The sequence below is a fragment of the Oryctolagus cuniculus genome, chromosome 8 (assembly GCF_051225735.1).
Source record: "Oryctolagus cuniculus isolate XC-2025 breed Fujian yellow rabbit chromosome 8, ASM5122573v1, whole genome shotgun sequence".
NCBI classification, from domain to species: Eukaryota; Metazoa; Chordata; class Mammalia; order Lagomorpha; family Leporidae; genus Oryctolagus; species Oryctolagus cuniculus.
This window is the reverse complement of record NC_142874.1, coordinates 18,577,511-18,591,404: the sequence shown is the minus strand read 5'-3', so window position 1 is coordinate 18,591,404 and position 13,894 is coordinate 18,577,511. Positions and strand designations below refer to the sequence as shown.

The following is a 13,894-nucleotide window of genomic DNA, read 5'->3' as shown; positions in this document are numbered from 1 at the left end:
TCTTAGCCCGCCAGCCCTGGCCAAGGAGGGGAACCCACTCGGAGGGTGGGGTGGCACCAAGGCCTTGCGCGGCCCAACGCACAAGGGGGGACGGCGCGCCCTGCTGCGGGCCCTCGCCCTGGCCCCGGTGCCACCAGTTTCCCTTGGCCGGGATTCTTTGTGGCCTAGGCAGGCAGGCGCCCGTGCTGTCTCCGCACTGACCTAGGCACCCATCCACATGAGGCGTCGGGAGGTGTGGGGCCGGGAGAACATTGCTCTGCCTGGTTTCCTAGGCGGAAGCAGGTGTGTTGCCGGCAGAGACCCTCACTCGGGCCAAGTGCGTGATGTCTCTTCTTCTTCCGCAGACGCCGAGCCCGGCACCCGGGAACCTGTTCCGGACGTGCCGCTCCCAACCATGACTCCCAGCACCGAGGAGGCTGACCACGACCACGACCACGATCCCGACCACGACCACGACCACGACCACGGTAGGGGCCCGTGTGCCTTGTGTCCTCTGCCCCTGGGAGCCCGCTGGGTTGCCGGGGCTCCTTGAGCGAGAACGGGCTTTCCTATTGCCTCCGGGACCGGGAAGGTGTCGCCATGGGATTCCTTGTCCCGAAACGCTGGCCTGTGCTCTGGAGCTGCGGGGACGTCCTCGGGGCTCTGCCCGGGAAGGATGTGCTCCCTGGGGAGAGAGGGGCCGCGGTGCGAGTCAGGCGCTCCGAGACGGGGCCGTGTGTCCTCCCGGGTGCTCTGGTTGGCTGCACGCTGCCTGGGCCTGTCCGCAGGTTGTCCGTTTCTCTGCGTGGTGGTCTGCTGACCCGTGCGGGAGGGGCGTAGGCTTCCCCGCCCCCCACGTCTGCTCCCGCCATGACCCACCCCGGGGGTCTGGTGCAGCACTCCCAGCCCGCATGCCTGGCGTGGCCACGGAGGCTGCGAGTGCAGAAGCCTCATGGGACCCGGCGTGGAGTGCCCCACTGCCCCTGGTGGCCCAGTGTGCGCAGCGGACTTAGGCGCGGGCACGCTGGGCTCCGCGAGGGTGGTGCTCTGTGCCTCTGCCTCTCCTGAGACGTCCTTGCCTTCCTCTTGGCGTTGGCTGGTCTCCGAGCTCCCGGGACAGCGTCCAGGAGGCGTGGCCGCTGCCTGAGGACAAGTCCTCGATGTGCCTGCCCTCTGACGCTGGCACGAGCGTGTTCTGGACCCGTGCCGTGCCCCCAGGCAGCTGGGGAGTTGTCTGCCTTGTAGTGCGGCGGGCCACCAGGAGAATCTGACCCAGTGTCCTGGATGGGCCAGTTCCCAGTCGTGCGCTCGTGGCCCAGACCAGACCCGGGCTGGTGTGTGGAGCCAGCCACGCGGGCCCGTCTGTCCTGCGTGCCCTGAGTGGGCGCAGATGAGAGAGGGCGCGGTTGCTCCGTCCGCTTTTCTCCCCTCTCGCCCCCATGCGGGGAGCCGTCCAGCGAGGCCTGGCTGGACTGAGCCCGTGCCGGACACGGTGCTCCGTTGCCGTCCTGGAGGGCCCAGAGGATTGCTCGAGGTGTGCCCACCAGGCCCCTCCCCTGAGACAGGGGGCTGGGTGCCGTCAGGTTCTTTCTTGGCTGCCCCTGGAACCCGGAGGTGGCCCTTGCCTGGTTCCTGGATCCTTTCACTTCCCCTTCCTCGTCGCCTTGCCGTGTGGAAGGGAAGGGCCGCTCTTAGCCCGCCAGCCCTGGCCAAGGAGGGGAACCCACTCGGAGGGTGGGGTGGCACCAAGGCCTTGCGCGGCCCAACGCACAAGGGGGGACGGCGCGCCCTGCTGCGGGCCCTCGCCCTGGCCCCGGTGCCACCAGTTTCCCTTGGCCGGGATTCTTTGTGGCCTAGGCAGGCAGGCGCCCGTGCTGTCTCCGCACTGACCTAGGCACCCACCCACATGAGGCGTCGGGAGGTGTGGGGCCGGGAGAACATTGCTCTGCCTGGTTTCCTAGGCGGAGGCAGGTGTGTTGTCGGCAGAGACCCTCACTCAGGCCAAGTGCGTGATGTCTCTTCTTCTTCCGCAGACGCCGAGCCCGGCACCCGGGAACCTGTTCCGGACGTGCCGCTCCCAACCATGACTCCCAGCACCGAGGAGGCTGACCACGACCACGACCACGACCACGACCCCGACCCCGAGCACGACCACGACCACGACCACGACCACGACCACGACCACGGTAGGGGCCCGTGTGCCTTGTGTCCTCTGCCCCTGGGAGCCCGCTGGGTTGCCGGGGCTCCTTGAGCGAGAACGGGCTTTCCTATTGCCTCCGGGACCGGGAAGGTGTCGCCATGCGATTCCTTGTCCCGAAACGCTGGCCTGTGCTCTGGAGCTGCGGGGACGTCCTCGGGGCTCTGCCCGGGAAGGATGTGCTCCCTGGGGAGAGAGGGGCCGCGGTGCGAGTCAGGCGCTCCGAGACGGGGCCGTGTGTCCTCCCGGGTGCTCTGGTTGGCTGCACGCTGCCTGGGCCTGTCCGCAGGTTGTCCGTTTCTCTGCGTGGTGGTCTGCTGACCCGTGCGGGAGGGGCGTAGGCTTCCCCGCCCCCCACGTCTGCTCCCGCCATGACCCACCCCGGGGGTCTGGTGCAGCACTCCCAGCCCGCATGCCTGGCGTGGCCACGGAGGCTGCGAGTGCAGAAGCCTCATGGGACCCGGCGTGGAGTGCCCCACTGCCCCTGGTGGCCCAGTGTGCGCAGCGGACTTAGGCGCGGGCACGCTGGGCTCCGCGAGGGTGGTGCTCTGTGCCTCTGCCTCTCCTGAGACGTCCTTGCCTTCCTCTTGGCGTTGGCTGGTCTCCGAGCTCCCGGGACAGCGTCCAGGAGGCATGGCCGCTGCCTGAGGACAAGTCCTCGATGTGCCTGCCCTCTGACGCTGGCACGAGCGTGTTCTGGACCCGTGCCGTGCCCCCAGGCAGCTGGGGAGTTGTCTGCCTTGTAGTGCGGCGGGCCACCAGGAGAATCTGACCCAGTGTCCTGGATGGGCCAGTTCCCAGTCGTGCGCTCGTGGCCCAGACCAGACCCGGGCTGGTGTGTGGAGCCAGCCACGCGGGCCCGTCTGTCCTGCGTGCCCTGAGTGGGCGCAGATGAGAGAGGGCGCGGTTGCTCCGTCCGCTTTTCTCCCCTCTCGCCCCCATGCGGGGAGCCGTCCAGCGAGGCCTGGCTGGACTGAGCCCGTGCCGGACACGGTGCTCCGTTGCCGTCCTGGAGGGCCCAGAGGATTGCTCGAGGTGTGCCCACCAGGCCCCTCCCCTGAGACAGGGGGCTGGGTGCCGTCAGGTTCTTTCTTGGCTGCCCCTGGAACCCGGAGGTGGCCCTTGCCTGGTTCCTGGATCCTTTCACTTCCCCTTCCTCGTCGCCTTGCCGTGTGGAAGGGAAGGGCCGCTCTTAGCCCGCCAGCCCTGGCCAAGGAGGGGAACCCACTCGGAGGGTGGGGTGGCACCAAGGCCTTGCGCGGCCCAACGCACAAGGGGGGACGGCGCGCCCTGCTGCGGGCCCTCGCCCTGGCCCCGGTGCCACCAGTTTCCCTTGGCCGGGATTCTTTGTGGCCTAGGCAGGCAGGCGCCCGTGCTGTCTCCGCACTGACCTAGGCACCCACCCACATGAGGCGTCGGGAGGTGTGGGGCCGGGAGAACATTGCTCTGCCTGGTTTCCTAGGCGGAGGCAGGTGTGTTGTCGGCAGAGACCCTCACTCAGGCCAAGTGCGTGATGTCTCTTCTTCTTCCGCAGACGCCGAGCCCGGCACCCGGGAACCTGTTCCGGACGTGCCGCTCCCAACCATGACTCCCAGCACCGAGGAGGCTGACCACGACCACGACCACGACCACGACCCCGACCCCGACCCCGAGCACGACCACGACCACGACCCCGAGCACGACCACGGTAGGGGCCCGTGTGCCTTGTGTCCTCTGCCCCTGGGAGCCCGCTGGGTTGCCGGGGCTCCTTGAGCGAGAACGGGCTTTCCTATTGCCTCCGGGACCGGGAAGGTGTCGCCATGCGATTCCTTGTCCCGAAACGCTGGCCTGTGCTCTGGAGCTGCGGGGACGTCCTCGGGGCTCTGCCCGGGAAGGATGTGCTCCCTGGGGAGAGAGGGGCCGCGGTGCGAGTCAGGCGCTCCGAGACGGGGCCGTGTGTCCTCCCGGGTGCTCTGGTTGGCTGCACGCTGCCTGGGCCTGTCCGCAGGTTGTCCGTTTCTCTGCGTGGTGGTCTGCTGACCCGTGCGGGAGGGGCGTAGGCTTCCCCGCCCCCCACGTCTGCTCCCGCCATGACCCACCCCGGGGGTCTGGTGCAGCACTCCCAGCCCGCATGCCTGGCGTGGCCACGGAGGCTGCGAGTGCAGAAGCCTCATGGGACCCGGCGTGGAGTGCCCCACTGCCCCTGGTGGCCCAGTGTGCGCAGCGGACTTAGGCGCGGGCACGCTGGGCTCCGTGAGGGTGGTGCTCTGTGCCTCTGCCTCTCCTGAGACGTCCTTGCCTTCCTCTTGGCGTTGGCTGGTCTCCGAGCTCCCGGGACAGCGTCCAGGAGGCATGGCCGCTGCCTGAGGACAAGTCCTCGATGTGCCTGCCCTCTGACGCTGGCACGAGCGTGTTCTGGACCCGTGCCGTGCCCCCAGGCAGCTGGGGAGTTGTCTGCCTTGTAGTGCGGCGGGCCACCAGGAGAATCTGACCCAGTGTCCTGGATGGGCCAGTTCCCAGTCGTGCGCTCGTGGCCCAGACCAGACCCGGGCTGGTGTGTGGAGCCAGCCACGCGGGCCCGTCTGTCCTGCGTGCCCTGAGTGGGCGCAGATGAGAGAGGGCGCGGTTGCTCCGTCCGCTTTTCTCCCCTCTCGCCCCCATGCGGGGAGCCGTCCAGCGAGGCCTGGCTGGACTGAGCCCGTGCCGGACACGGTGCTCCGTTGCCGTCCTGGAGGGCCCAGAGGATTGCTCGAGGTGTGCCCACCAGGCCCCTCCCCTGAGACAGGGGGCTGGGTGCCGTCAGGTTCTTTCTTGGCTGCCCCTGGAACCCGGAGGTGGCCCTTGCCTGGTTCCTGGATCCTTTCACTTCCCCTTCCTCGTCGCCTTGCCGTGTGGAAGGGAAGGGCCGCTCTTAGCCCGCCAGCCCTGGCCAAGGAGGGGAACCCACTCGGAGGGTGGGGTGGCACCAAGGCCTTGCGCGGCCCAACGCACAAGGGGGGACGGCGCGCCCTGCTGCGGGCCCTCGCCCTGGCCCCGGTGCCACCAGTTTCCCTTGGCCGGGATTCTTTGTGGCCTAGGCAGGCAGGCACCCGTGCTGTCTCCGCACTGACCTAGGCACCCACCCACATGAGGCGTCGGGAGGTGTGGGGCCGGGAGAACATTGCTCTGCCTGGTTTCCTAGGCGGAGGCAGGTGTGTTGTCGGCAGAGACCCTCACTCAGGCCAAGTGCGTGATGTCTCTTCTTCTTCCGCAGACGCCGAGCCCGGCACCCGGGAACCTGTTCCGGACGTGCCGCTCCCAACCATGACTCCCAGCACCGAGGAGGCTGACCACGACCACGACCACGACCACGACCCCGACCCCGACCCCGAGCACGACCACGACCACGACCACGACCACGACCACGACCACGACCACGGTAGGGGCCCGTGTGCCTTGTGTCCTCTGCCCCTGGGAACCCGCTGGGTTGCCGGGGCTCCTTGAGCGAGAACGGGCTTTCCTATTGCCTCCGGGACCGGGAAGGTGTCGCCATGGGATTCCTTGTCCCGAAACGCTGGCCTGTGCTCTGGAGCTGCGGGGACGTCCTCGGGGCTCTGCCCGGGAAGGATGTGCTCCCTGGGGAGAGAGGGGCCGCGGTGCGAGTCAGGCGCTCCGAGACGGGGCCGTGTGTCCTCCCGGGTGCTCTGGTTGGCTGCACGCTGCCTGGGCCTGTCCGCAGGTTGTCCGTTTCTCTGCGTGGTGGTCTGCTGACCCGTGCGGGAGGGGCGTAGGCTTCCCCGCCCCCCACGTCTGCTCCCGCCATGACCCACCCCGGGGGTCTGGTGCAGCACTCCCAGCCCGCATGCCTGGCGTGGCCACGGAGGCTGCGAGTGCAGAAGCCTCATGGGACCCGGCGTGGAGTGCCCCACTGCCCCTGGTGGCCCAGTGTGCGCAGCGGACTTAGGCGCGGGCACGCTGGGCTCCGCGAGGGTGGTGCTCTGTGCCTCTGCCTCTCCTGAGACGTCCTTGCCTTCCTCTTGGCGTTGGCTGGTCTCCGAGCTCCCGGGACAGCGTCCAGGAGGCGTGGCCGCTGCCTGAGGACAAGTCCTCGATGTGCCTGCCCTCTGACGCTGGCACGAGCGTGTTCTGGACCCGTGCCGTGCCCCCAGGCAGCTGGGGAGTTGTCTGCCTTGTAGTGCGGCGGGCCACCAGGAGAATCTGACCCAGTGTCCTGGATGGGCCAGTTCCCAGTCGTGCGCTCGTGGCCCAGACCAGACCCGGGCTGGTGTGTGGAGCCAGCCACGCGGGCCCGTCTGTCCTGCGTGCCCTGAGTGGGCGCAGATGAGAGAGGGCGCGGTTGCTCCGTCCGCTTTTCTCCCCTCTCGCCCCCATGCGGGGAGCCGTCCAGCGAGGCCTGGCTGGACTGAGCCCGTGCCGGACACGGTGCTCCGTTGCCGTCCTGGAGGGCCCAGAGGATTGCTCGAGGTGTGCCCACCAGGCCCCTCCCCTGAGACAGGGGGCTGGGTGCCGTCAGGTTCTTTCTTGGCTGCCCCTGGAACCCGGAGGTGGCCCTTGCCTGGTTCCTGGATCCTTTCACTTCCCCTTCCTCGTCGCCTTGCCGTGTGGAAGGGAAGGGCCGCTCTTAGCCCGCCAGCCCTGGCCAAGGAGGGGAACCCACTCGGAGGGTGGGGTGGCACCAAGGCCTTGCGCGGCCCAACGCACAAGGGGGGACGGCGCGCCCTGCTGCGGGCCCTCGCCCTGGCCCCGGTGCCACCAGTTTCCCTTGGCCGGGATTCTTTGTGGCCTAGGCAGGCAGGCGCCCGTGCTGTCTCCGCACTGACCTAGGCACCCACCCACATGAGGCGTCGGGAGGTGTGGGGCCGGGAGAACATTGCTCTGCCTGGTTTCCTAGGCGGAGGCAGGTGTGTTGTCGGCAGAGACCCTCACTCAGGCCAAGTGCGTGATGTCTCTTCTTCTTCCGCAGACGCCGAGCCCGAAACCCGGGAACCTGTTCCGGACGTGCCGCTCCCAACCATGACTCCCAGCACCGAGGAGGCTGACCACGACCACGACCACGACCCCGACCCCGACCACGACCACGACCCCGACCACGACCACGACCACGACCACGGTAGGGGCCCGTGTGCCTTGTGTCCTCTGCCCCTGGGAGCCCGCTGGGTTGCCGGGGCTCCTTGAGCGAGAACGGGCTTTCCTATTGCCTCCGGGACCGGGAAGGTGTCGCCATGCGATTCCTTGTCCCGAAACGCTGGCCTGTGCTCTGGAGCTGCGGGGACGTCCTCGGGGCTCTGCCCGGGAAGGATGTGCTCCCTGGGGAGAGAGGGGCCGCGGTGCGAGTCAGGCGCTCCGAGACGGGGCCGTGTGTCCTCCCGGGTGCTCTGGTTGGCTGCACGCTGCCTGGGCCTGTCCGCAGGTTGTCCGTTTCTCTGCGTGGTGGTCTGCTGACCCGTGCGGGAGGGGCGTAGGCTTCCCCGCCCCCCACGTCTGCTCCCGCCATGACCCACCCCGGGGGTCTGGTGCAGCACTCCCAGCCCGCATGCCTGGCGTGGCCACGGAGGCTGCGAGTGCAGAAGCCTCATGGGACCCGGCGTGGAGTGCCCCACTGCCCCTGGTGGCCCAGTGTGCGCAGCGGACTTAGGCGCGGGCACGCTGGGCTCCGCGAGGGTGGTGCTCTGTGCCTCTGCCTCTCCTGAGACGTCCTTGCCTTCCTCTTGGCGTTGGCTGGTCTCCGAGCTCCCGGGACAGCGTCCAGGAGGCGTGGCCGCTGCCTGAGGACAAGTCCTCGATGTGCCTGCCCTCTGACGCTGGCACGAGCGTGTTCTGGACCCGTGCCGTGCCCCCAGGCAGCTGGGGAGTTGTCTGCCTTGTAGTGCGGCGGGCCACCAGGAGAATCTGACCCAGTGTCCTGGATGGGCCAGTTCCCAGTCGTGCGCTCGTGGCCCAGACCAGACCCGGGCTGGTGTGTGGAGCCAGCCACGCGGGCCCGTCTGTCCTGCGTGCCCTGAGTGGGCGCAGATGAGAGAGGGCGCGGTTGCTCCGTCCGCTTTTCTCCCCTCTCGCCCCCATGCGGGGAGCCGTCCAGCGAGGCCTGGCTGGACTGAGCCCGTGCCGGACACGGTGCTCCGTTGCCGTCCTGGAGGGCCCAGAGGATTGCTCGAGGTGTGCCCACCAGGCCCCTCCCCTGAGACAGGGGGCTGGGTGCCGTCAGGTTCTTTCTTGGCTGCCCCTGGAACCCGGAGGTGGCCCTTGCCTGGTTCCTGGATCCTTTCACTTCCCCTTCCTCGTCGCCTTGCCGTGTGGAAGGGAAGGGCCGCTCTTAGCCCGCCAGCCCTGGCCAAGGAGGGGAACCCACTCGGAGGGTGGGGTGGCACCAAGGCCTTGCGCGGCCCAACGCACAAGGGGGGACGGCGCGCCCTGCTGCGGGCCCTCGCCCTGGCCCCGGTGCCACCAGTTTCCCTTGGCCGGGATTCTTTGTGGCCTAGGCAGGCAGGCGCCCGTGCTGTCTCCGCACTGACCTAGGCACCCACCCACATGAGGCGTCGGGAGGTGTGGGGCCGGGAGAACATTGCTCTGCCTGGTTTCCTAGGCGGAGGCAGGTGTGTTGTCGGCAGAGACCCTCACTCAGGCCAAGTGCGTGATGTCTCTTCTTCTTCCGCAGACGCCGAGCCCGGCACCCGGGAACCTGTTCCGGACGTGCCGCTCCCAACCATGACTCCCAGCACCGAGGAGGCTGACCACGACCACGACCACGACCACGACCCCGACCCCGACCCCGAGCACGACCACGACCACGACCACGACCACGACCACGACCACGACCACGGTAGGGGCCCGTGTGCCTTGTGTCCTCTGCCCCTGGGAACCCGCTGGGTTGCCGGGGCTCCTTGAGCGAGAACGGGCTTTCCTATTGCCTCCGGGACCGGGAAGGTGTCGCCATGGGATTCCTTGTCCCGAAACGCTGGCCTGTGCTCTGGAGCTGCGGGGACGTCCTCGGGGCTCTGCCCGGGAAGGATGTGCTCCCTGGGGAGAGAGGGGCCGCGGTGCGAGTCAGGCGCTCCGAGACGGGGCCGTGTGTCCTCCCGGGTGCTCTGGTTGGCTGCACGCTGCCTGGGCCTGTCCGCAGGTTGTCCGTTTCTCTGCGTGGTGGTCTGCTGACCCGTGCGGGAGGGGCGTAGGCTTCCCCGCCCCCCACGTCTGCTCCCGCCATGACCCACCCCGGGGGTCTGGTGCAGCACTCCCAGCCCGCATGCCTGGCGTGGCCACGGAGGCTGCGAGTGCAGAAGCCTCATGGGACCCGGCGTGGAGTGCCCCACTGCCCCTGGTGGCCCAGTGTGCGCAGCGGACTTAGGCGCGGGCACGCTGGGCTCCGCGAGGGTGGTGCTCTGTGCCTCTGCCTCTCCTGAGACGTCCTTGCCTTCCTCTTGGCGTTGGCTGGTCTCCGAGCTCCCGGGACAGCGTCCAGGAGGCGTGGCCGCTGCCTGAGGACAAGTCCTCGATGTGCCTGCCCTCTGACGCTGGCACGAGCGTGTTCTGGACCCGTGCCGTGCCCCCAGGCAGCTGGGGAGTTGTCTGCCTTGTAGTGCGGCGGGCCACCAGGAGAATCTGACCCAGTGTCCTGGATGGGCCAGTTCCCAGTCGTGCGCTCGTGGCCCAGACCAGACCCGGGCTGGTGTGTGGAGCCAGCCACGCGGGCCCGTCTGTCCTGCGTGCCCTGAGTGGGCGCAGATGAGAGAGGGCGCGGTTGCTCCGTCCGCTTTTCTCCCCTCTCGCCCCCATGCGGGGAGCCGTCCAGCGAGGCCTGGCTGGACTGAGCCCGTGCCGGACACGGTGCTCCGTTGCCGTCCTGGAGGGCCCAGAGGATTGCTCGAGGTGTGCCCACCAGGCCCCTCCCCTGAGACAGGGGGCTGGGTGCCGTCAGGTTCTTTCTTGGCTGCCCCTGGAACCCGGAGGTGGCCCTTGCCTGGTTCCTGGATCCTTTCACTTCCCCTTCCTCGTCGCCTTGCCGTGTGGAAGGGAAGGGCCGCTCTTAGCCCGCCAGCCCTGGCCAAGGAGGGGAACCCACTCGGAGGGTGGGGTGGCACCAAGGCCTTGCGCGGCCCAACGCACAAGGGGGGACGGCGCGCCCTGCTGCGGGCCCTCGCCCTGGCCCCGGTGCCACCAGTTTCCCTTGGCCGGGATTCTTTGTGGCCTAGGCAGGCAGGCGCCCGTGCTGTCTCCGCACTGACCTAGGCACCCATCCACATGAGGCGTCGGGAGGTGTGGGGCCGGGAGAACATTGCTCTGCCTGGTTTCCTAGGTGGAAGCAGGTGTGTTGCCGGCAGAGACCCTCACTCAGGCCAAGTGCGTGATGTCTCTTCTTCTTCCGCAGACGCCGAGCCCGGCACCCGGGAACCTGTTCCGGACGTGCCGCTCCCAACCATGACTCCCAGCACCGAGGAGGCTGACCACGACCACGACCACGACCCCGACCACGACCACGACCACGACCACGGTAGGGGCCCGTGTGCCTTGTGTCCTCTGCCCCTGGGAGCCCGCTGGGTTGCCGGGGCTCCTTGAGCGAGAACGGGCTTTCCTATTGCCTCCGGGACCGGGAAGGTGTCGCCATGCGATTCCTTGTCCCGAAACGCTGGCCTGTGCTCTGGAGCTGCGGGGACGTCCTCGGGGCTCTGCCCGGGAAGGATGTGCTCCCTGGGGAGAGAGGGGCCGCGGTGCGAGTCAGGCGCTCCGAGACGGGGCCGTGTGTCCTCCCGGGTGCTCTGGTTGGCTGCACGCTGCCTGGGCCTGTCCGCAGGTTGTCCGTTTCTCTGCGTGGTGGTCTGCTGACCCGTGCGGGAGGGGCGTAGGCTTCCCCGCCCCCCACGTCTGCTCCCGCCATGACCCACCCCGGGGGTCTGGTGCAGCACTCCCAGCCCGCATGCCTGGCGTGGCCACGGAGGCTGCGAGTGCAGAAGCCTCATGGGACCCGGCGTGGAGTGCCCCACTGCCCCTGGTGGCCCAGTGTGTGCAGCGGACTTAGGCGCGGGCACGCTGGGCTCCGCGAGGGTGGTGCTCTGTGCCTCTGCCTCTCCTGAGACGTCCTTGCCTTCCTCTTGGCGTTGGCTGGTCTCCGAGCTCCCGGGACAGCGTCCAGGAGGCGTGGCCGCTGCCTGAGGACAAGTCCTCGATGTGCCTGCCCTCTGACGCTGGCACGAGCGTGTTCTGGACCCGTGCCGTGCCCCCAGGCAGCTGGGGAGTTGTCTGCCTTGTAGTGCGGCGGGCCACCAGGAGAATCTGACCCAGTGTCCTGGATGGGCCAGTTCCCAGTCGTGCGCTCGTGGCCCAGACCAGACCCGGGCTGGTGTGTGGAGCCAGCCACGCGGGCCCGTCTGTCCTGCGTGCCCTGAGTGGGCGCAGATGAGAGAGGGCGCGGTTGCTCCGTCCGCTTTTCTCCCCTCTCGCCCCCATGCGGGGAGCCGTCCAGCGAGGCCTGGCTGGACTGAGCCCGTGCCGGACACGGTGCTCCGTTGCCGTCCTGGAGGGCCCAGAGGATTGCTCGAGGTGTGCCCACCAGGCCCCTCCCCTGAGACAGGGGGCTGGGTGCCGTCAGGTTCTTTCTTGGCTGCCCCTGGAACCCGGAGGTGGCCCTTGCCTGGTTCCTGGATCCTTTCACTTCCCCTTCCTCGTCGCCTTGCCGTGTGGAAGGGAAGGGCCGCTCTTAGCCCGCCAGCCCTGGCCAAGGAGGGGAACCCACTCGGAGGGTGGGGTGGCACCAAGGCCTTGCGCGGCCCAACGCACAAGGGGGGACGGCGCGCCCTGCTGCGGGCCCTCGCCCTGGCCCCGGTGCCACCAGTTTCCCTTGGCCGGGATTCTTTGTGGCCTAGGCAGGCAGGCGCCCGTGCTGTCTCCGCACTGACCTAGGCACCCACCCACATGAGGCGTCGGGAGGTGTGGGGCCGGGAGAACATTGCTCTGCCTGGTTTCCTAGGCGGAGGCAGGTGTGTTGTCGGCAGAGACCCTCACTCAGGCCAAGTGCGTGATGTCTCTTCTTCTTCCGCAGACGCCGAGCCCGGCACCCGGGAACCTGTTCCGGACGTGCCGCTCCCAACCATGACTCCCAGCACCGAGGAGGCTGACCACGACCACGACCACGACCACGACCCCGACCCCGAGCACGACCACGACCACGACCACGACCCCGAGCACGACCACGGTAGGGGCCCGTGTGCCTTGTGTCCTCTGCCCCTGGGAGCCCGCTGGGTTGCCGGGGCTCCTTGAGCGAGAACGGGCTTTCCTATTGCCTCCGGGACCGGGAAGGTGTCGCCATGGGATTCCTTGTCCCGAAACGCTGGCCTGTGCTCTGGAGCTGCGGGGACGTCCTCGGGGCTCTGCCCGGGAAGGATGTGCTCCCTGGGGAGAGAGGGGCCGCGGTGCGAGTCAGGCGCTCCGAGACGGGGCCGTGTGTCCTCCCGGGTGCTCTGGTTGGCTGCACGCTGCCTGGGCCTGTCCGCAGGTTGTCCGTTTCTCTGCGTGGTGGTCTGCTGACCCGTGCGGGAGGGGCGTAGGCTTCCCCGCCCCCCACGTCTGCTCCCGCCATGACCCACCCCGGGGGTCTGGTGCAGCACTCCCAGCCCGCATGCCTGGCGTGGCCACGGAGGCTGCGAGTGCAGAAGCCTCATGGGACCCGGCGTGGAGTGCCCCACTGCCCCTGGTGGCCCAGTGTGTGCAGCGGACTTAGGCGCGGGCACGCTGGGCTCCGCGAGGGTGGTGCTCTGTGCCTCTGCCTCTCCTGAGACGTCCTTGCCTTCCTCTTGGCGTTGGCTGGTCTCCGAGCTCCCGGGACAGCGTCCAGGAGGCGTGGCCGCTGCCTGAGGACAAGTCCTCGATGTGCCTGCCCTCTGACGCTGGCACGAGCGTGTTCTGGACCCGTGCCGTGCCCCCAGGCAGCTGGGGAGTTGTCTGCCTTGTAGTGCGGCGGGCCACCAGGAGAATCTGACCCAGTGTCCTGGATGGGCCAGTTCCCAGTCGTGCGCTCGTGGCCCAGACCAGACCCGGGCTGGTGTGTGGAGCCAGCCACGCGGGCCCGTCTGTCCTGCGTGCCCTGAGTGGGCGCAGATGAGAGAGGGCGCGGTTGCTCCGTCCGCTTTTCTCCCCTCTCGCCCCCATGCGGGGAGCCGTCCAGCGAGGCCTGGCTGGACTGAGCCCGTGCCGGACACGGTGCTCCGTTGCCGTCCTGGAGGGCCCAGAGGATTGCTCGAGGTGTGCCCACCAGGCCCCTCCCCTGAGACAGGGGGCTGGGTGCCGTCAGGTTCTTTCTTGGCTGCCCCTGGAACCCGGAGGTGGCCCTTGCCTGGTTCCTGGATCCTTTCACTTCCCCTTCCTCGTCGCCTTGCCGTGTGGAAGGGAAGGGCCGCTCTTAGCCCGCCAGCCCTGGCCAAGGAGGGGAACCCACTCGGAGGGTGGGGTGGCACCAAGGCCTTGCGCGGCCCAACGCACAAGGGGGGACGGCGCGCCCTGCTGCGGGCCCTCGCCCTGGCCCCGGTGCCACCAGTTTCCCTTGGCCGGGATTCTTTGTGGCCTAGGCAGGCAGGCGCCCGTGCTGTCTCCGCACTGACCTAGGCACCCACCCACATGAGGCGTCGGGAGGTGTGGGGCCGGGAGAACATTGCTCTGCCTGGTTTCCTAGGCGGAGGCAGGTGTGTTGTCGGCAGAGACCCTCACTCAGGCCAAGTGCGTGATGTCTCTTCTTCTTCCGCAGACGCCGAG

At 68.8% G+C, this 13,894-nt stretch overlaps 1 protein-coding gene across 4 annotated transcripts; it reads left to right on the top strand.

Annotated features, from left to right (window-relative positions):
* The first annotated feature begins 156 nt into the window (after window positions 1-156).
* LOC149124864 (uncharacterized) lies at window positions 157-12,683 on the top strand. 4 transcript variants are annotated; one of them, XM_089301992.1, is made up of 5 exons: window positions 275-467; window positions 2,013-2,165; window positions 7,119-7,265; window positions 10,521-10,643; window positions 12,189-12,682. In XM_089301992.1, the coding sequence occupies exons 1-5, from the start codon at window positions 395-397 to the stop codon at window positions 12,404-12,406; spliced, it is 714 nt and encodes a 237-aa protein (XP_089158118.1). In that variant the 5' UTR covers window positions 275-394; the 3' UTR covers window positions 12,407-12,682. The 4 variants fall into 4 exon arrangements, with proteins under 4 accessions (XP_089158121.1, XP_089158119.1, XP_089158120.1 ...); XM_089301993.1 differs by lacking the exons at window positions 10,521-10,643; window positions 12,189-12,682 and adding an exon at window positions 8,811-9,317 and having other exon boundaries at window positions 268-467; XM_089301994.1 differs by lacking the exon at window positions 7,119-7,265 and having other exon boundaries at window positions 272-467; window positions 12,189-12,683.
* The last annotated feature ends 1,211 nt before the right edge of the window (window positions 12,684-13,894 follow it).